At 40.2% G+C, this 21,820-nt stretch overlaps 1 protein-coding gene across 3 annotated transcripts in view; it reads left to right on the top strand.

Moving 5' to 3' along the window:
* RABGAP1L (RAB GTPase activating protein 1 like) overlaps positions 1–21,820 on the top strand; it is a 741,235-nt gene that overhangs the window by 569,848 nt on the left and 149,567 nt on the right. For 2 of the 3 annotated variants that reach the window (XM_061381704.1, XM_061381705.1), the window contains exon 19: positions 17,662–17,790. In XM_061381704.1, coding sequence (XP_061237688.1) covers positions 17,662–17,790 — 129 coding nt within the window. Of the gene's footprint in view, positions 1–7,623; positions 9,089–17,661; positions 17,791–21,820 lie in introns of those variants that run through there. The other variant, XM_061381706.1, reaches the window with a different exon arrangement.

Genomic DNA, 21,820 nt, shown 5'->3' on the forward strand with positions numbered 1-21,820 from the left:
GGCAGATGTGCTTTATTATCACAAGTGTGTGTGTTTAGAAGTGTCTATTATCAAGGTGGACTTTTGGAAGCCTCCTCTCAACTCAAATTTAAGTCTCTTAGGTTCATTCATATCAGATGGCAGGACCAGGCTTCAGACCAGTTCCATTAAAATGGTGGAGCACAGTCTTCCTTCTGAGAGGATTTTTTTTTTTTTTTAATGAGCTCTATTACCGAAAGAGAGCAAGTTACAGAGCAGGAAATGCTAGGTTCTCTGCAGTGCAGTGGGGCTCTGGCTTCCTGGCTCTCCTTCAGGCATGTTTTATGATTGTGAGCAAGTCACTTACCTGCCACCTCAGTCTTTTCATCAGTAGGATGAATGTGTGTGTTAGACTTTGATGTTTCTAGGGTCTAAAAACATTGCATTATTTTATGATTCTGTTAATCATAAAATCATTATTTCATGATTCTAGAGTTATCAAGTACATTAGTGTGGGTAATACTTTATTGAGAAACACTGTCCAACAAAATCATCTCCTTGGAGCAGGAGGTAGGACTGTGAACAGTCTAGAATGGTCCAGAAACCAGCTCATAGGAGACCCAGTTATCAACAAGGATAATTAGCTTGAAGAAAAGGAAACTGACTGTGTTTAGATATTTTCACTAACATCGCATGGAAAAAAATCCTGTATCCTGTATTATTATAAAATACATGATCCAGCTGAGTGCCTGGAAGTTTCAGGTTTCTCACTTACCATAAGTGGTCCTTTTTAAACAAATATAAAGGTCCAGTAATACAAATAGGCAATCTTTTGAGCTAACTGCCAACAAAGATAAGGAAACAGAGCAAAATGACCAACTCCCAAAGAGACTGTAGAAGTTCTTGCATTAATAAATTATGACTTCTCTTAAATCTGATCACAAGAGTAGGTAACAAGGTAATAATGATACTGCCATGACTATTCAGAACATTATTGAATTGCTTTTGGTGGGGAAAAATTCTCTCTTCTACTAAAAAAGTAAAACAAAACAAAAAAACTCCTTTAAGATAGCTATGCTTAAAGTGTCACAAGAATCTAAACATTCCTAGAAAACTAGGTAAGTCTGTAATATTTTACAAGGATCTTTTTTCTTCTTTGAGTTCCAATAATGTTGTAAGCTGAAGTACCCATACCAGCCATGATATTAGTTAATTATGTATTTTCTTATTTTGAACTCTAATTCCTCAGTGTGTGAGTCCCAGCTACAAGATAAAGAGACTCATTTCCCTGTGATCCAAGTTGTATACTTGATCTCACTACGTTTCATTTTAGCCTTTTCTTCAAATAGCTTGAATAATCCATAAAGACAGAAGCAGCCTCTGATGTTCTTTCTACCTCCAGAAGCACAAGGAACAGTGCTAAACAGAACCAAGACTTGAATGGCAGAGTGAGTTGTGGGGTTTTCACAGTTCCAAGATACCATACTGCTGCTGCTAAGTCACTTCAGTCGTGTCCGACTCTGTGTGATCCCACAGACGGCAGCCCACCAGGCTCCCCGTCCCTGGGATTCTCCAGGCAAGAACACTGGAGTGGGTTGCCATTTCCTTCTCCAATGCATGAAAGTGAAAAGTGAAAGTGAAGTCACTCAGTCGTGTCTGACTCTTTGCGACCCCATGGACTGCAGCCTACCAGGCTCCTCCATCCATGGGATTTTCCAGGCAAGAGTACTGGATCGGGGTGCCATTGCCTTCTCCAAGATACCATACTACTCGATATTATTTATTTTTGTTGGATCTTAAAAAAAACATGAAAGTGTTAGTCACTCAGTCGTGTCCGACTCTTCCCAACCCCATGGACTATAGACCGCCAGGCTCCTCTGTCCATGGAATTCTCCAGGCAAGAATACTAAAGTGGGTAGTATCCATTCTTGTTGGATCTTAGGAACTTGCCAAACTGTTGAGGCCTCAGCTTTTTAAAAGTAGTCTAGAAGACAAAAAAGAAATAGAGAATTGAGTTTTTGAAGTTTTACCTGTCCTAGTTGAGAAGAGCATGGATTCTTTCGCTACTTATTATTCGCCATCTAAATCTCAACTAAAGAGGCAGTTGGTCTTACAGGAGCATCTCTCATCGGTATTTGGGTAACTGTCTGTTAAAACATCCAGAGCCTTTTGTCTTTCTAGACTCTAACCCAGGTGAAGACGATGCATTTTACACTTGCTCTCCTCTTTTCTTGACTTTCTAGAAAGAATGAAAGAAATTCTAGGGTTATCTAGTGCCCACCCTGTGTTAAGCACTAGGAGATAATTCCTTTCTTTTTTTTTTATTTTATTTTTAAACTTTACAAATTGTATTAGTTTTGCCAAATAACAAAATGAATCTGCCACAGGTATACCTGTTTTCCCCATCCTGAACCCTCCTCCCTCCCCATACCATCCCTCTGGGTCGTCCCAGTGCACTAGCCCCAAGCATCCAGTATCGTGCATTGAACCTGGACTGGCAACTCGTTTCATACATGATATTATACATGTTTCAATGCCATTCTCCCAAATCTTCCCACCCTCTCCCTCTCCCACAGAGTCCATAAGACTGTTCTATACATCAGTGTCTCTTTTGGTGTCTCGTACACAGGGTTATTGTTAGCATCTTTCTAAATCCCATATATATGTGTTAGTATACTGTATTGGTGTTTTTCTTTCTGGCTTACTTCACTCTGTATAATAGGCTCCAGTTTCATCCACCTCATTAGAACTGATTCAAATGTATTCTTTTTAATGGCTGCGTAATACTCCATTGTATATATGTACCACAGCTTTCTTATCCATTCATCTGCTGATGGACATCTAGGTTGCTTCCATGTCCTGGCTATTATAAACAGTGCTGCGATGAACATTGGGGTACACGTGTCTCTTTCCCTTCTGGTTTCCTCAGTGTGTATGCCCAGCAGTGGGATTGCTGGATCATAAGGCAGTTTTATTTCCAGTTTTTTAAGGAATCTCCACACTGTTCTCCATAGTGGCTGTACTAGTTTGCATTCCCACCAACAGTGTAAGAGGGTTCCCTTTTCTCCACACCCTCTCCAGCATTTATTGCATGTAGACTTTTGGATCACAGCCATTCTGACTGGTGTGAAATGGCACCTCATAGTGGTTTTGATTTGCATTTCTCTGATAATGAGTGATGTTGAGCATCTTTTCATGTGTTTGTTAGCCATCTGTATGTCTTCTTTGGAGAAATGTCTATTTAGTTCTTTGGCCCATTTTTTGATTGGGTCATTTATTTTTCTGGAGTTGAGCTGTAGGAGTTGCTTGTTTCAGAGTGACTTGACTAGGTAGGTGATACTTCCTTTTCACAGAGGCCCAGAGAGTAGTAAGTACCTCACTTGTGTCATTCAGATAGTAAATGTGACTAATGGATGATATTTATAAGCAATGCCATGCTTTGCTCTTAGAGATCTGTTTAATTCTCATTACTCTTATATTTGGATCCAGGCCAATCCCACGAGTCTAAACCCACTTCTGTCTGTATCTGTTGCAGACATGGAGACATGACTAGATCACCACACTCAGTGTGTTCCTCCTCCTCTTACCCTGCTTTACCTTTGTGTTTGAATGCCTCCCTCATTTGAAGTGTTTTCCTCCTGCAGATTGGGAAGTGTTTTCCTTTTTTCACCTTTGTAACCACACAATTGCACTCATCGCACACGCTAGTAAAGTAATGCTCAAAATTCTCCAAGCCAGGCTTCAGCAATATGTGAACCGTGAACTTCCTGATGTTCAAGCTGGTTTTAGAAAAGGCAGAGGAGCCAGAGATCAAATTGCCAACATCCGCTAGATCATAGAAAACGCAAGAGAGTTCCAGAAAAGCATCTATTTCTGCTTTATTGACTATGCCAAAGCCTTTGACTGTGTGGATCACAATCAACTGTGGAAAATTCTTCAAGAGATGGGAATACCAGAACACCTGATCTGCTTCTTGAGAAATTTGTATGCAGGTCAGGAGGCAACAGTTAGAACTGGACATGGAACAACAGACTGGTTCCAAATAGGAAAAGGAGTTCGTCAAGGCTGTATATTGTCACCCTGATTATTTAACTTATATGCAGAGTACATCATGAGAAACGCTGGACTGGAAGAAACACAAGCTGGAATCAAGATTGCCGGGAGAAATATCAATAACCTCAGATATGCAGATGATACCACCCTTATGGCAGAAAGTGAAGAGGAACTAAAAAGCCTCTTGATGAAAGTGAAAGTGGAGAGTGCAAAAGTTGGCTTAAAGCTCAACATTCAGAAAACAAAGATCATGGCATCCGGTCCCACCACTTCATGGGAAATAGATGGGGAAACAGTGGAAACAGTGTCAGACTTTATTTTTCTGGGCTCCAAAATCACTGTAGATGGTGACTGCAGCCATGAAATTAAAAGACGCTTACTTCTTGGAAGCAAAGTTATGACCAACCTAGATAGCATATTCAAAAGCAGAGACATTACTTTGCCAACAAAGGTTTGTCTAGTCAAGGCTATGGTTTTTCCTGTGGTCATGTATGGATGTGAGAGTTGGACTGTGAAGAAGGCTGAGCGCTGAAGAATTGATGCTTTTGAACTGTGGTGTTGGAGAAGACTCTTGAGAGTCCCTTGGACTGCAAGGAGATCCAACCAGTCCATTCTGAAGGAGATCAGCCCTGGGATTTCTTTGGAAGGAATGATGCTAAAGCTGAAACTCCAGTACTTTGGCCACCTCATGCGAAGAGTTGACTCATTGGAAAAGACTGTGATGCTGGGAGAGATTGGGGGCAGGAGGAGAAGGGGACAACAGAGGATGAGATGGCTGGATGGCATCACTAACTCGATGGACGTGAGTCTGAGTGAACTCTGGGAGTTGGTGATGGACAGGGAGGCCTGGCGTGCTGCGATTCATGGGGTCGCAAAGAGTCGGACACGACTGAGCGACTGACTGATCTGATCTGATCTGAACCCCTGAAGTAACTATGCACTCAGCGTTCTTAATTACAGTTTCATAAATTAAGTCAAGTATGCTTTTCATTTTACAATGGAAATCTATTTATGTCCTGCACATGGCCACAGTCAGTGGAGTGGCTCAGGAAGCACACTCAAGCCCAGAGCTCTAATTAGGGCGGCACCACCACGCACCCGCTTCCAGCGCCCCAGCACGAGGCTGCTGTTCTTAGATGATGCTTTGGGACCGCTGCCTGGCCCTCTTTACCTCTCTCTCACTCTGCCTCATAGGATGACTTGTCCACATTTCCCATATTATCTTCAGTTTGCTGTTGAACTTTGCAGAATTTTCTAAAAAATCTCCTAGTATAAGGAAATATGAGAAATCATGTATTATTAACTGGTTAATGCAGAAGAGTTGCTTTTCTATCATTTGTTTCATTTTTGGCCTACTGTATAACTCAAAAATTTGTCTTTCAAAAGTTTACTGTATTTATTGCTGAATCTGATGAGCAATAAATAATTTACTTGGGGAGTTGGGGAGGCATAAGGGGAAATGCTCACTGAAATTACTCACTCTTCTAGGGCTTCAGAAATCACTATTTACATTCTTTCTTTTTACCAAGTGATAATGTACAATAATTACTTTACCTGATGCTGATCAATAGCCTATTAAGGGGCAACCAACCTGAAAACAGTGAGATCATTGGCAGACAACGGACACCTGCCAGGCTTGGTGGGCCTTCTGTACCACATCTTCCTACCTGGCATTTGATATCACCACCTTTGCCCTTTCCACCAACTTTGCCATGTTCTGGGTCCATGGCAGTGTTGTGGTCACTCAGTGCTGTAGCTCCCTCCTCATCTTCATCCTTACTCTCTACTGGCCTGTCCGGGGAATGAAGCCCTAGGACCTAGTTCCGACCAGGAGCTCCACCTTCTCCACCCACCACTGTTGCCAGTTCTGCACCTTCTGGTTCAGGATCTTGCTTCAGGGACCGGTAGGAGTAGTCAGCTAGACCTGCCCCCATGTCCTCCTGCTCCTTCCTCTAATCCCCTGTGCCTTCGGTAGGGCCCCAGTGTGATCCCAGTTCCTCAGCCTGATTGGAGGAGATGTGCCCTGGACCCAAGACACGACCCGCTATAAATACTTCTGCCATCCCAGCAGGAGTCACCCAGAGCCCCAGGCTGACTGCGCCTTTTCCCTCTTCAAGAATAATAGGTACATTAGGGGAAGAATGGTGAAGAGATTGGGAAAACTGAAACATATTACCACCTGTTTGTAGTGCTTTTTACACAGCATCTTGTTAAATATACCTACGTGTTTGAAGTGTAACCTGGTTTGCTCATTAAAATATCATATTTTAATTATTACACTTAATATTTAGTACATATATTTTTAATTTCTTTTGTGTGCATCAGAGCCAAACCCTAGAGTTCCAAAATCTTTTGATTACTTTTTTACTTCTTTTTTACCAGAGTTCTTTTGGATAATAAATTTTTTGTTTCTGGTTTATATAAATTTAAAATAATGCTTCTGCTAGTGTTCTTTGAAAGCAAGTCATATACATGGGAGCAACTCCCCTATCCTTTAAAAAAAAAGTCGATAATAAAAATTCTTTAAGCTAAGGAGTCACTGAATTCTTCCTTCTTGTTCAAGTCAAAATATTCCCTTGCTCTTAAATGTGAAGCTACTAAGGCAGTGCTCTTCACACAGTAACACAGTCTTTTCAAACAAAAGCTCATGCAGAACTCCACTATGTAAAGAAGATAAAAATGGAGCTGTTTCTTATGTGTGGGGGTGGGGGGTTGTTTGTTTTGATGGGGGGTAGTTAGGGATATGAGAAGCCCAGAACCTCTTCCTTCTTTCCTCCTTCTGGCTGAACCAACTGCCATCCTGGGTAACCTATCAGACATTTTCTCCAAATCCTTAGCGATCTGAAATATATATATATATATATATTTTTTTTTTCTAATGGCTTTGATAATTTTACATTATAATCTGTATATTTTTTGAGAAATGATTTTTGGAAGAAATAGAAGGGTTGACAGCAATATATACATATCTTATTTAAGATGTTTTGTTAATTAATACTTTACATGTTTAACCAAAATAATGTTCTCCTGAAGTTTTAGAAAAAGAAACCAAACAATATTCTGTTAAAGAGGGCAACATTTCCCTTAATCTTCAGTTCTGTAATTAATGTATTTTGGTAATCACGATCACAGAGATGATCGTGATTTATGTCAATAAATGAGATCCGTAACTCTTATTTGTCAGATTAAGAAACTAAGACTGAGAAGGAACTTGCCCTGGCTCTCCGAGCCCCATTACTCTGTACCATGCTACAGTTTTATATGGAGAAGCTGGTCTGGTATTCATGACCAACTCCAGAGATTTAGCACCAAGATTCTGGGTATGTGTTAGTTAATTGTTAGGATAAAGTTAAGAAACTACACTGAGTGGGGATCTTGTCCTTTTGCCTTGATTTTGTGACAACTGATCATTCACACCAAGGAAATTAATGTAAAACTGCAATACTGAGATTGTAAAATTTTAAACTATGGATAACTCTCAGTTATCTTATTACAAGACAGGACTAGACCAGAAGGTATTAAAACAATGTTTAGAACTATTAACTGAGTGTTTATCAAAGTCTTTAGATTAGGAAAGTTATTTCTACTTTGAGAATCTCAACTTTAATAGTTCCTTAAATGTATGCTTTTATTATGATGATGTAGGTTTTTATGCTTTATCATATTGTATATTTATAAAAATCTTCATTTTCACTGTGTTGTACACCTGAAACTTATATAATATTTTACATCAACCATACCTCAATAAAAAAAAATTTAAAAAAATCTTCCTTTTAGTTACAGCTAGCCTTCCCAAAATGCTGAGTTACTTTTGCATATCCTAGCACTGCAAAAAGTCATTACTGCATAAACACTCCAACTTGAGGGTGTGTCATTTCTTGGCTGCTCGGTCCTTGCTCTTCTGTCCATACTTTGTCATCTTCCCCTAAGCCTCTGTTAGAAATTTCAGTGATCTAACGAGGATTGGAGCCTCCCACTTTAAATATGTGGTATAAAATCAGACTGGTATCCATCGTTATGAGAAAGCAGGAGTGAGTAAAGGTCAGTCTTTTAGCCGGCAGGCTGTCTGATTTTTCTGTGAGCATCACATGTTGGGAGAAGCTAGTTCATCTGTCTGTGGGTTTAGGATTCAACAGCATAAGCTGTCAGCCTAACACTGATTGAAGGTGGACTGGGAGGGGAAGTGCATCTGCCCAACGGCTCGCCATTGGCTTCCTATTACAGCATTCTCCCCCGAGACACAGTCTGCATGCTCATTCACCTACCTCCTTCTCTTCCCTCCCCTTCCTTCCCTACCCCTTCATTACTGATTCACAGCGAGAGGCAGCAGCAGCAGCAACAGCAGCGCTGCTTGTCACGAACCAAGGATTGCAATGAGCTCATCCTTTTCTCCTTGCAGCTTCACAACTGCCCTGGCTTCCTGGCTACCGCTGCTGCTGTCTCTTCTTTCTCTCTCTCTCTCTCTCTCTCTCTCTCTCACACACACACACACACACACACACACACACCGTCTCACACACACATATGCACAGCACACACTCACACACTGTCTCATGCTAGACCCTTCTAAGCATCTTGTCCATTTTTACACATGTATGTGAACTCTCCTGCATCACTCTTGGCCATTTTCTTGCGTTTAATTGCTTTTGCCATTTTTTGTTTTGTTTTTGTTGTTGTTGTTAATTTAGATCAGCATTTGATTTCATTTCCAGTCTACTCTGGGGCTCTCTCACAGTGGATAATTTAACCAAAATGTTTTTCTCGTGGAGACGTTAGCTGGCAATTCCCACCACAGACTGGTTTGTGCGTGCTCCCGGGGAGACCGAAGCCTGGCTCCCCTCCCACGGCAGTTCTCAAAATTGTGGATAAGAGATCCCGCTTTCTCATTCTGGATACCTACTTACTGCTCATGGAAGAAGGGGTGCCCTGCCCAGCCCCAGCTGCTAAGCTCACAGCTCCCGTCAAAAAGTCCCAGGACATGCACGACGAGAGGAGCAAGCTGGTGAATGAGTATGCGTGTCGAGTGCTGGAACTTCTGGGGATGGGGCATCGTCTGTTTGTGCCTCGGCTTCTGGCGGTGAGACTGTTTTTCATTGAACTTCATTTGTAGAGAATCTGCCACCCTCTGTGAGAATTCCTTGTATCCCCGGAAGAGGCTTGTGGTCTCCTATTTCCTTCCCCACTCTACCGGGAAGGAAGTGCTGAGTGGCCACTGCCCTGGGGCTCTGTCCGAGCCTGGTCCACGCCACTCCTTAATTGACTGGAGGAGATATGGCTCTCCTCTCTGAGCCCACATCAGTGGCATTATCTCTCTGGCAGCAAAAAAGAAAAAGGTCTTATGGCTGGCCAGGCTCAGCAATAAAGCAGGATACCCAAGTGCTTAGTGGAGGCATTCTGTTATTTATGTCTCCAAAGGGTTAAATTTTACAACAGACATTATCCTGACTTATCTAGACTATGTGTGGTTTCCTTTCTAACCTCTCTATTTGATGTCCAGTTTGATTGTTTTAGTAGGGAATTTTATTCCCTAAAAATCATTGATTAGGAAATTACAGATTTCTCCCCTGGAATGTTTGAACTGTTTATCTGGAACCAGCTTAGGGCTGTTGGGTCTGTGCTGAGTCTGGGAAGTCTGATTTGTTTTTTTTTTTTTAAATTTAATTTCCTGAAGAAGAGAAAAAAAAAATCACTCTTCCTCACTTCCTATCAAGGGTTAAAATTAAATACCCACAATCACTGGTGCAGGGTTCTTTTTAGCAGTTTGAGAACTATACCTAGCAACTGTTCTATAATATAATTGGTCTACAGTAGTCCTATACCATTATTTGGTAATTGGGCAAGAATAATTTCACTCTGTCTATTTTAAACAATGGAGTTTAATACCATTCTAGACTGTTCCTTCATTTGGTTCTCTCATATTTGAGTCTTTTCAGAAGTACAAGATTGACTTGACTGAATTTAACTCTCTCTCACACATATCTCCCTCTAGTATAGTTCATCTTTGTTTATACTTATCTTTACAAGTATTAACTCAGTCTTAATGTATCTATTTGCAAATAAATAGGATCTCTCCTATATCATCATAACAGACATGTTAGGTAGCTGTGCACGTAAGGGGTTTCTCACCCTGAAGAAAGTCTATTTATCACTGCAAGGTGAAGTTGGATGCAATGACCAGCATACAATTATAGGGAAGGGGGTGGTATTTTTTGAGAAATACAGTTCCTTTGTAATTTAAGAAAGAAGAGCTCAAAATATATGTTTCAATGCCCAGGTGAGGTCGTCAGCGCTCACTTGAATTTTGTTTCCCTGAGTTACATTTTTTTTCTTAATAAAGGAAAAAACTGAAGAATCATGATTCTATTAAAAAGGATTTTTTTAAAAACAGTGAAATAAAAAGCATTTTAGGAGCTTTGACACTGAGAAGTGCTAAAATATATTTCAACAAATGATCTGCTTCTCTTTAATGAATCAGTTTTTTATCTAACACATTTCTATATCCTTACAGACTGCTTAACTTTGTGTCTCACAGGCTTCCACTGATAACTTTACAGAGATCTGGTACTGCCTTTCGTTGGCATTTCCATTTTTAGCATTTTGAAGGGAAACATGAAATCGATAATAGGAAATATATCTCATACCTACATCTTTATCAGGGATGGCTTTAAATTGCCTGTAGTGTAGAATGATTGTCAACAGTAAAAGCTGTAATCTTCACAAGGTTCACATCTGTGGGGGGCTCATAGATATCTATATGTTGCAACTGTACAAAGTTGGCTCGGTTGCCAAATTAGGTACCCAAGTAGGTACAGCCCTTATGTTGTTCTGGGCTCGAACATTATAGGTCATAGAGCCACTTGCAGTCTATGTGAAAAGTGTATGCTGAGTTATCTGTAGGGCCCTTTGAAAATCTCTGACTTTATTACACAGCTTAAAAGATTGTTGATAGAATTAGGGTACTCTACATTCTGAGAAATCACATCACATGCCCTTTAATGAGCAATATGGCTATGAATTGGGATCAGCTATCCAATGAGTTATTATTCAAAGTTTAGTGTGTACCAGAGGGATGTCCAGTTGTTCAGCCTTGTGTTATTGGACTGCCTAATGATATGGGATCGATGGTTAATCTGCCCAGGGGGGTCCTAAGAGGAATCCTGCCACGTGCAATGTTGTAATCTTTCCATTACCAGTGAGGGAAGGAACTGAAGTTTAGGTTTTTAGTCATGTTTTCAATATGACTATGTAGGGGCTGCTGCTGCTGCTAAGTCGCTTCAGTCGTGTCCAACTCTGTGTGACCCCATAGACGGCAGCCCACGAGGCTCCCCCATCCCTGGGATCCTCCAGGCAAGAACACTGGAGTGGGTTACCATTTCCTTCTCCGTTGCATGAAAGTGAAAAATGAAAGTGAAGTCGCTCAGTCGTGTCCGACCTGTGCGATCCCATAGACGGCAGCCCACCAGGCTCCTCCGTCCCTGGGATTCTCCAGGCAAGAACACTACAAATCCTGTTTTGCATTTAAGATCCATGTAGTATTTTTTTCATATGAGGCCAGTTGCTTTTATTAATGAAACAGATCAAATTAAATGAAGATTTACCAAGACAGTGTTGTGGATTTGAACTCTGAGCCTTATATTTTGTTCCCTGAGGCACAGAGGGACCATCAAACTACAGGAACACCAAGCACATTTGGAATTTTTGCTTATGGTCCCTCAAAGGTATACTTAGTAAAGAATAATTTCCCTTTAATAAATCAAGTACCAGTGTTCCACTTTAGATATTACCACAAGACGTAGATTCTGTGTGTAGACCCACCAAGCATACGTTTCTTTGGTGAAATTAAAATACCGAAGCAAGGGATTCAGGTATCCTAGATACCAGCTAAGTAATGTCCTCTTCTAAAGCCCACACTTCCAAATGATTCTCAGACCTCCAGAAACTTTGCTCAATGGAACGGAAATCCTGTTAGATTCTATGCCTCAAGGAAGAAAAAGCCATTTGTGGTAAATATAGTGACGGTGAGAAAGAGAACTGTGCCTACATTTTTTTCCCCCAATAATCCTCTAAAATAATCAAATCTAGATTTTGCTGCTGATAGAGGCCTTTAAAGAAAGATTTGTCTTTGGAGAACAGTGAGAGGTTTGGAATAGAAGCATCTGGAGCTAACACTCAAATGTTAGAACTGTTCATTACCACCCACCCTGCCTTCTTCTCTCTCTCTTGTTTTTTTAATCACTTGAAAATGTGATACTCTTGCACTGAATTTTTCAGTGGGAAAAACACTCCCAAAATGGTATTAACAGTGGCACACAGCCAGAGTTCATACTCCTCTGTAAGTGTGTGAAATTTGGAGAAAGAGGAGAGAAGCTTTTACTCATGTTCAAAATCTTCCTGTCCTCCTAGATTTTTTTTTCTTCTTTTCTATGACATGGGAAATTATTATCAGATCATTATATAACATGTCAGTGTTGGGTATAGTTTCAGTACTGGTACTCTGGGCCCTGTGCATGGTGAAACTGGAGGACTCTCAGGCCGAGGATTGATATACATCTATAGCCAAATGCTCCCACTGTCCCTCCAGTAGCCATTTAAGGTTTAATTTTGATCAGATTTCTAATGCTGTCAAACTGTATCCTAGTTGTGTTTTTTTTTTAATTTGTAAACTTCCTTAAAACATTAATTTTAAGGAAAGAATGAAAAAGCAGATGAGAACATTTTTCTCCCATTTTTACCTGTTGTTGATTGCTGCAAGGATTGATCACTCACTGAAGAGACACTATATTGGATTGGTCAAAAGGTTTATCCAGGTTTTTCCGTAAACCCGAACAATCCTTTTGGCCAACTCAGTAACTCTTAAAAGAAGTTAAAGACTCAAGTATAAAGGTTGCCATGTTGGGACTTCGCTGGTGGTCCACTGGCTCAGACTCCATGATCCCAATGCAGGGGACTCGGGTGTTTAGGGAACTAGATCTCCCATGCCACAGCTAAAGATGCCACATGCCACAATGAAGATTGAAGATGCTGCATGCCACAGCTAAGACCCAGCACAGCCAGATAAACAAATAAAGATTGTTTTTCGTTCTTTCGGTAGTGTCCAAATCTTTGCAATCCCATGGGCTGAAGCCCATGTATACTTCTGATCAGTTCAGTTCAGTCACTCAGTTGTGTCCGACTCCTTTGCGACCCCATGAATTGCAGCACGCCAGGCCTCCCTGTCCATCACCAACTCCCGGAATTCACTCAGATTCATGTGCATTGAGTCGGTGATGCCATCCATCACTGACATCTCATCTCATCCAATGAGATGCCATCTCATCCTCTGTCGTCCCCTTCTCCTGCCCCCAATCCCTCCCAGCATCAGGGTCTTTTCCAACGAGTCAGCTCTTTGCACGAGGTGGCCAAAGTATTGGAGTTTCAGCTTTAGCATCAGTCCTTCCAGTGAACACCCAGGACTGATCTCCTTTAGAATGGACTGGTTGGATCTCCTTGCAGTCCAAGGGACTCTCTAGTGTCTTCTCCAATATCACAGTTGAAAAGCATCAATTCTTTGGCACTCAGCTTTCTTCACAGTCCAACTTTCACATCCATACATGACCACTGGAAAAACCATAGCCTTGACTAGACAGACCTTTATTGGCAAAGTAATGTCTCTGCTTTTCAATATGCCATCTAGGTTGGTTATAACTTTCCTTCCAAGGAGTAAGCGTCTTTCAATTCATGGCTGCAATCACCATCTGGAGTGACTTTGGAGCCCCCCAAAATAAAGTCTGACACTGTTTCCACTGTTTACGCATCTATTTGCCACGAAGTGATGGGACCAGATGCCATGATCTTCGTTTTCTGAATGTTGAGCTTTAAGCCAACTTTTTCACTCTCCTCTTGTACTTTCATCAAGAGGCTCTTTAGTTCCTCTTCACTTTCTGCCATAAGAATGGTGTCATCTGCATATCTGAGGTTACTGATATTTCTCCTGGCAACTTTGATTCCAGCTTGTGCTTCTTCCAGCCCAGCGTTTCTCATGATGTACTCTGCATATAAGTTAAATAATCAGGGTGACAATATACAGCCTTGACGTACTCCTTTTCCTATTTGGAACCAGTCTGTTGTTCCATGCCCAGTTCTAACTGTTGCTTCCTGACCTGCATATAGGTTTCTCAAGAGGCAGGTCAGGTGGTCTGGTATTCTCATCTCTTTCAGAATTTCCCACAGTTTCTTGTGATCCACACAGTCAAAGGCTTTGGCATAGTCAATAAAGCAGAAATAGATGTGTTTCTGGAACTCTCTTTCCATGATCCAGCGGATGTTGGCAATTTGATCTCTGGTTCCTCTGCCTTTTCTAAAACCAGCTTGAACATCTGGAAGTTCACAGTTCACGTATTCCTGAAGCCTGGCTTGGAGAATTTTGAGCGTTACTTTACTAGCATGTGATATGAGTGCAATTGTGCGGTAGTTTGAGTATTCTTTGGCATTGCCTTTCTTTGGGATTGGAATGAAAACTGACCCTTTTCCAGTCCTCTGGCCACTGCTGAGTTTTCCAGATTTGCTGGCATATTGAGTGCATCACTTTCACAGCATCATCTTTTAGGATTTAACATAGCTCAACTGGGATTCCATAACCTCCACTATCTTTGTTCGTTGTGATGCTTTCTGAGGCCCACTTGACTTCACATTCCAGGATGTCTGGCTCTCGGTGAGTGATCACACCATCGTGATTATCTGGGTTGTGAAAATACATCTGATACCCCCCCGAAATATAAAAATCAATATGTATCTCAAAATAAGTCCTGCATCTCCTTTCTAATTTGCATCTGATAATCTTTTGACTTTTTAATAGTGGGTATGCTTGAAGTAAGCTTCCCTGGTGGCTCAGATGATAAAGAATCTGCCTATAATGCGGGAGACATGGGTTCAATCCCTGGGTCAGGAAAATCCCCTGGAGAAGGGAATGGCTACCAGTATCTTCTCCAGTATCTTGCCTGGAGAATCCCATGGACAGAGTAGCCTGGCGAGCTATAGTCCATGGGGTTGCAAAGAGTTGGACACAAATGAGAAACTCACACTTTCAGGCAATCTGGAGCTTCACTAACACCAGCGGTGTCTTGAAAAGGGCAGTCACAGAGAACTCTGAATTCTGGTTTCCAGAGACTTCATTTGAGTTGGGCTGTATCTTTCTTCTTTTGTATGATCTCAGAAGCTGGACTTGAAACTAGGCCTTGGGCAGTATTAGAAAATTAGGTGACCACACTGCCTGCAGGCGATAGACTGTTCCACACCATTGTGGGTCATCTGTCTGTAGGTAACTAGAGGTTAGTTGCACTGACAATAGAAAAGGTGTGCTTAGAGGTTTTGAATGATGAAGAAAGCTACCAGTCCTGTTTCCCTACAAACTCTATAAGCAGCCTGTCTTGAATTTTCCCAACAATTACCAAAGAGATAATCATCAGAACCAGTGTTACAGGTGAAATAGGATGTGGTATGTCTGGTATAACTGGTAGGTGGATGCTTTCTCAATAATTCAGCAGTTGATATTTCAGTTGAAGAGGCCCACTTTTGGGCTGAATTTGTTTCCAGGAACTGCCTTTCCCAGTTAAGGTGAGTTGATAGCACTTTATCCTGCTAAATATTCTCTCCACTACTTATTGCCACCATCTTTCAGTATCTGTGAGGGAGGAAATAAGTCTGAGGTGTACTGAAGCTTGTTTTTTCCCTTGGCACTGTTAACCTGGCTCTATTTTCTGATTACTAGTTTACGAATCTAAACTTGGGCCAACCTAGTCCCCTGTGAAAATGCCTGCTGTGTGAATTAATATTTTATTTTACATGTTTCTATTTAAAAGAGAAGCGAAGGGGAGAAAAAATTATATAGAGAGAGTGAAAGAGAGACGAAAGGAGGATTCATTCAGTTATTCAGTAAATTTTAGTTGAGTACCTCCTATAATCTAGGCATTAGTCTTACCACTGTGAATACAGTAAAGAACAAGACAGATAAGTCCCCTTTCTTTAGGATGAAAGCAAATGAAAAACTATAAAACGACTGGATGAAGAATGACTTGATGGGCTAGGAGGAAGAATTTAAATGCTCAGAAAAGGTCTAACTCAAATCTTATATTTGTGCTAAAATCTAAATCACAAAGTTATTATCATAATGAAGATGAGGGAGAAAAATATTCCAGACAGAGATAACAGGCAGTAGCCTTCAGTTAGGAATGAACTCAGTGTGTACAAAAAAAAAAAAAAAAAAAAACCCAAACAAACCAGAAAGAAGGCTAGTGTTCTTGGAGCTTGAGACCAAGAAGAGAGATGCAATTCAACATCATGTTGAAGGGGAAGGCAGGGCCCCAGATCATAAAGGGTCTTGCAGGTGATGGTAATGGTTTGGATTTTATTCTGAGCATAGTAGGGACCATTGGAGAGCTTTACACAGAAGAGCAGCATAATCTGAAAAAGTATCTAGCTGCTGTAAGGAGAGGGAGAAAGAGGGAGACCAGTTGGGAAGTTACTGAATGACTCAGCTGAGAAACAACAATGGCTTAGACCAGGGTGGTGGTGATGACAACTCATTATGAGCAGAATTCCTCTGACTTCCTCTGTCTTTCAATGTAGCTGTTAATCAGTTTTATATTTGAATTTAAATAAAGTAAAATTTGAACTTGCATGTAGTTCTGTGATTTCTAGCTACCATAATTTTTTGTTTTAATCATTTTCTTTCTGCCATTTTTGACAATTAAGTGCTGACTCTTAACACCTAGTTTCTTTTTGACTTGGCCTATTTCAGTGTACCCAGTATGCCTCAGTCTCATAATTTGTGTCTCAGTATTTGCCAATGATTACATGTAGTTGTTTATTAAAACATTTATTGCCTTTCTTGTTATAAGATCTTTCCCACAGGAAATACAGCAAAATATAAAGAAGAAGAAGAAGAAAAAACTATAACCTCACTCTTCACCATTTTCTTTTCTTTCCTTTCAGTCTTTTTTCTGTGCGTGCATATATTTTCTGTGCATGCATATAAGTAGTTGTTACTTCTTCAGTAAATTTTGCAAAAGTAGCTTTCCTAAGAAGTTCAGTAGTTAAGTGGTTTGCTGAAGTTCAGTAGTTAAGTGGTTTGCTTCATTTACTTTTTTAAAAGTCTTTAAGATATGGAACAATTTCTTATTTGCTATTGTCATTAATTGAAAAGTCATTCTCTCATTAGGTGTTTGTTATGTAACTCTTCTGTGCTTTAATTGTACTGTCTGTGTCTTCCCAGCTTGGGGGGGGATAAAAAAAATCCTTAAAATGCCCACCAAGTTAAAATCACAGATGTGTCCCAGAGTTCAAATTTTTTCCTTTTTCTGGCGTTTTTTTTTTTTTTTTTCCCCCAGAGCCATAATGTGGTTAGCTTTGCCAGGATCCATCATTCTAATCTAGAGGTTATGTAAATTAAATATGTTAGCTTGTTAATTAATTCCATTGTCACTTCTAGGATTTATGGTGACTTATTTCAGCTTATATAAAGCAGTTAGAAATCTCTTCCTAAAAATTTTTGGACCTCACCTAGATCTTGGCCAATAAAAGTTACATTTAGGAAAATAGAAATTGCTTTTGCAATGTATTTGTTATGAATGTAGGTTAAAATGTAATGGACGATTCTTGGTGATTGTTTTGTAGACCTCAAAGGAAGATCTTCTGCAGGCTGATTTTGAAGGCGCCTTAAAGTTCTTCAGAGTCCAACTTCCAAAGAGATACAGGGCAGAGGAAAATGCGAGAAGGCTAATGGAGCAGGCTTGCAACATTAAGGTAAGATAATAAAGGTGGAACCTGAATGCAGAGTAACGTGGCAAATTATGGAAAACCCTCTGTTTGTTGCTGGATTCTGACTGTGTTGAAGGCGCTGTGGTATCTGACCTAGTCTCTCTCAGACATTTTTGTCAGGGTGGTCTGTATCTGTAGTGGCTGTATCTTCTAGTAGGACTTAGAGTGAGCCTTGGCTGGTTCGGATCGTAACAAGAGGAAGACAAACATTGATCTTACAAGTGGGCCTCTAGAGGAGCCTGCTCTGATAGTGGTTTCCACAGCAGCAGACTTAGTATTTAGATTTTGCCATCTATTTTAAGATCATTTAGGGCCAAGCAAGAAACGCACCCTTCCCACCAATTTCCTGTTGGCTTGGGGATCTGTCAGAGGAGGATTTCTAGGTGAATCAGTTTCTGGAGTTGAAAGGGGTTACGTGGCTCTGGCTCCATCAGGTCTATGCATGGGCTTTTTGTGCTTAACTCTTACTGGATTTTAAGTTGGGTAAAGTCATTCTCATTTTCAGTGGATGTTCTTGATTTGGAGTGCAATGCTTTCCAGTGAATACCTGTGTCTATTGAGGAGTTTCCTGTTAGATGTCCCATTGCTTTCTTCTGCTTCCTGCTGCTACGCAGATAATGAATGTACAGTATACAGGACTTATGGTGGTGGTGTTTGTTCCTACCTACTTATATTTTGAAATTCATGGCTATGCTTAGTGGCCATCTCTGATGGTAGATGTTGTCCATGGGTTTTTGGTCTGCCACCTAATTTCTCTCTGGTTTTTGTTCTGTTTTGTTGTTTGATGTGAATTATTTAATCCAGTTGTTATTTTTTGATGTGGGTGCAAAAATAGTACTTAAAAAAACTAGGTGAAAGAATCAAATAAGTTTTAGAGGTGTTTGTTGATGATCATAGCCAGAAAGTTGATAATTTCCTAATACAGAAAAATTATACAATCAAGTTTTATAATAATGTTAATTAATTTTGGGGCTTCTTTTATATTTATAATTAATCCAGTAATTCGCCAGAGTCCATCATATTACTAATTTCTGTTCCTTTACAGAACTAAGTTAAATAAGCTTGATTGTGAGTTTGACAAAACTAGCTAAATAAATTTGATTATGAGTTAAAGAAAAGGAAAGCACCCTGGTTAGGCCATGCTTTCCTTTCTTTAAGGGACTTTGAAAGCTCTGTCTTGATCTGCCCATTTCCATCCCACACCTGACAGATATATGTGGCTATATTGCTCCTTATCACATGTCTGATAAAACTAAACACATTTTATAAATAACTTGAAATAGAAATCCCTATGTAGAGAATTGTGGTATCAAGGTGAGATAGCACTTTTTAAAGGTTTTTTAAATCTATATTTGTTTTTTGGTCTGGGCTGGGTCTTTGTTGCGATGCAGGCTCTCCAGTTGCAGTGCCTGGGCTTAGTTGCCCTGCAGCCTGTGGGGTCTTAGTTCCCTGACCAGGGATTGAACCCACATCCCCTGCACTGGAAGAAAGATTCTTAACCACTGGGGTAGTACCAAGATAGTACATTCAAAAAAAAAAATTGGAACCAATTTACTGATGTAAATTCTTGTACCTTTGGCATATTCTAGGAAATCTTCTTAACCTAACCATGACAAAAATATAAATTTGTTTTCTGAACAAAGATCCCAGGTCTTGTAGACTTTACATTCTTACAGAAGGAAACAGACAGCAGTAACCAATGAACATAATAAAGAATATACTTAATATGTCAGAAGGTGATAAATAGCTATGAAAAGAGAAAAAGTAGGGCAAAATAAGCAAGATTGGGTTGATGGGGAGAAGAAGCATTACAGTTGTTAGATAGAGTAGATCTCATTGAAGGTAAAGAGATGAGTTAGTCATGGAGATGTCTAGGGGAGGAGCACTACAGCAGAGGCAACAGCTAATTCAAATTCCCCGAGGCTGGCTCATGCCAAGTAAAGTTAAGGAACAGCAAGAAGACCAGTGTAGAGCTGGAAAGAAGGGAAAGAAAATAAGGGCAATAGGAGAGGAAGTTAGAGAGCTCATAAGGCCACTGTAAGGGCGTAGGCTTTGCTTTGTATGAAGTGAGGAGCCCTTACAGAATTTTGAGTGGAAGAGTAATAAGATCTGTCTGAGGTTTTGGAGGATCACAGTGCCTACTGTGTTGAAAACAGACAAGAGGAAGGTAAGAGTAGAAGTAGGGAGATCAGATGTGGGTTTGCAGTAATCCTGGTGAGAAATGATGGACTGACCAGGGTGATCATAATGGGGAGAGACACAGAGTGGAAGTGGTTGGAACCTGGACATATTCTGAAAGAGAACCAACAGGACTTCATGATGTATCAGACATGGGTGTGAGAGGAAAAAAGGAGCCAAAATGATTCCACAGATTTGGGATGAAGCAATTATAAGATAGCGTAGCCATTGGCTTATTAGGCACATGACTGAAAATGTGCTTTGACATAGACTTCCCTTAGCACAATGCCCAGTGTAACACTTTTTTTTTTTTTGGTGTCATTAGACTTGTGTTTGAATTTTAAGTTATTTTAAACTAGATTCTAACTGTTCAAAAATAACAAGTCAATGTTGAATATAAGTAACTTAAAAGAAAAAGATTACATTGTCTTTCAAATGAACTCTGTATTCAAAGAGATCATTTTCCAAAGGTATTAAGAAAGATAGACCTCTAAAGTCTTCATCCTGAAACGCAAACTTTTAAACCCTTTATGACTGTTTTATTTGACTAAGATCAGATGACTAAGCAGAAGCCACGTTTGTCTGTAAATGTTGAAAATATATTCCAATGGTCATGGTGACTGAATTTTGTGGGTGGTAGGTTTGAAAGATAGGCTTCATCCAGATGATTGTTCCCGAGCTGTCAGAAGGAAGTACTATAACCTGGGGCAATGCTGTAGGGACCTATTAAAATAAAACATTCATTTCTAAGAATAAGAGAATAGAGAGTTAAGAGGTACAGGTAAATGTTTTCAAGGGAAATCTAGAATGATGGGGAAATCACTGAAAACAAAAAACCCAGGAAAGAGATTTTAAAATATGAAATGTAACAGGGAAAGACTTTTGCCCAGTATAATTTTGAAGCTTCTCAGAGGATGGAGGAAACTAACAGTTGTCAAGCCAGAAACATGAGATCAGAGAGACACTGAAACATAAAATGTCAGAAAACAAGTTCAAAATATGACCTGAATGGATTGTTCCTGGGGTGAAAGTGCTGTGTGCAACCATAGTGATTTATTTGCACATGAACAGATAGATAAGAATTCTTTAAAAAGTAATACTAGGGTTGTTTTTGTGTATTTTGTTAGTTTTTTGTGTTTTCTAAGGAGAGTACCTTTTTCTTAGATACAGTACCCACAGGGTTGTTTGGTTGTTGGTTGATCAGTCACTGTTGTATGTGACTCTTTCCAACCCCATGGACTGTAGCCCACCAGGCTCCTCTGTCCATGGGGTTTTCCAGGCAAGAATATTGAAGTGGGTAACCATTTCCTTCTCCAGCGGGTCTTCCCAGATTAGGGATCAAACCCATAGCTCCTGCCTTAGCAGGCAGATTTTTACCACTGAGCCACCAGGGAAGCCCACCTACAGGAACACCATTTTAATTTGTAACATGATTATAAGGTGGATGTGAGGTTTAGTTGAAAGAAGGAAGGCATAAATAGTACAGTATTCAGGGTTTGTGCTGGGACTAGAAGGTAGATCTCCCAACATGAAAATTTAAGATTGTTAACCAACACCTGCATTTTGAAATAGCCTTTATATCAAGACCTTAAACATTCATACATACTCGCACATGTATACCTGCAGTGATACTTAATCCTTATGTATGAAGCACTCTGATGTTTTTTCTTCTACTGTATTATATTCTAATTCATTTTAAACTTCTCTCCTTCTCCTTCCAAATCCCCAAACCAAAAAGCTAGTCACAACGCACTAAATGGATTTCACAGCAGCTTACAGTTTTGAAAAAGAACTCAGGCCTGTTCCACTACTGCTCCCTCCTCCCCTTCCCCCATTC

This window comes from Bos javanicus, chromosome 16, assembly GCF_032452875.1.
Source record: "Bos javanicus breed banteng chromosome 16, ARS-OSU_banteng_1.0, whole genome shotgun sequence".
In the NCBI taxonomy this organism is placed as follows: Eukaryota; Metazoa; Chordata; class Mammalia; order Artiodactyla; family Bovidae; genus Bos; species Bos javanicus.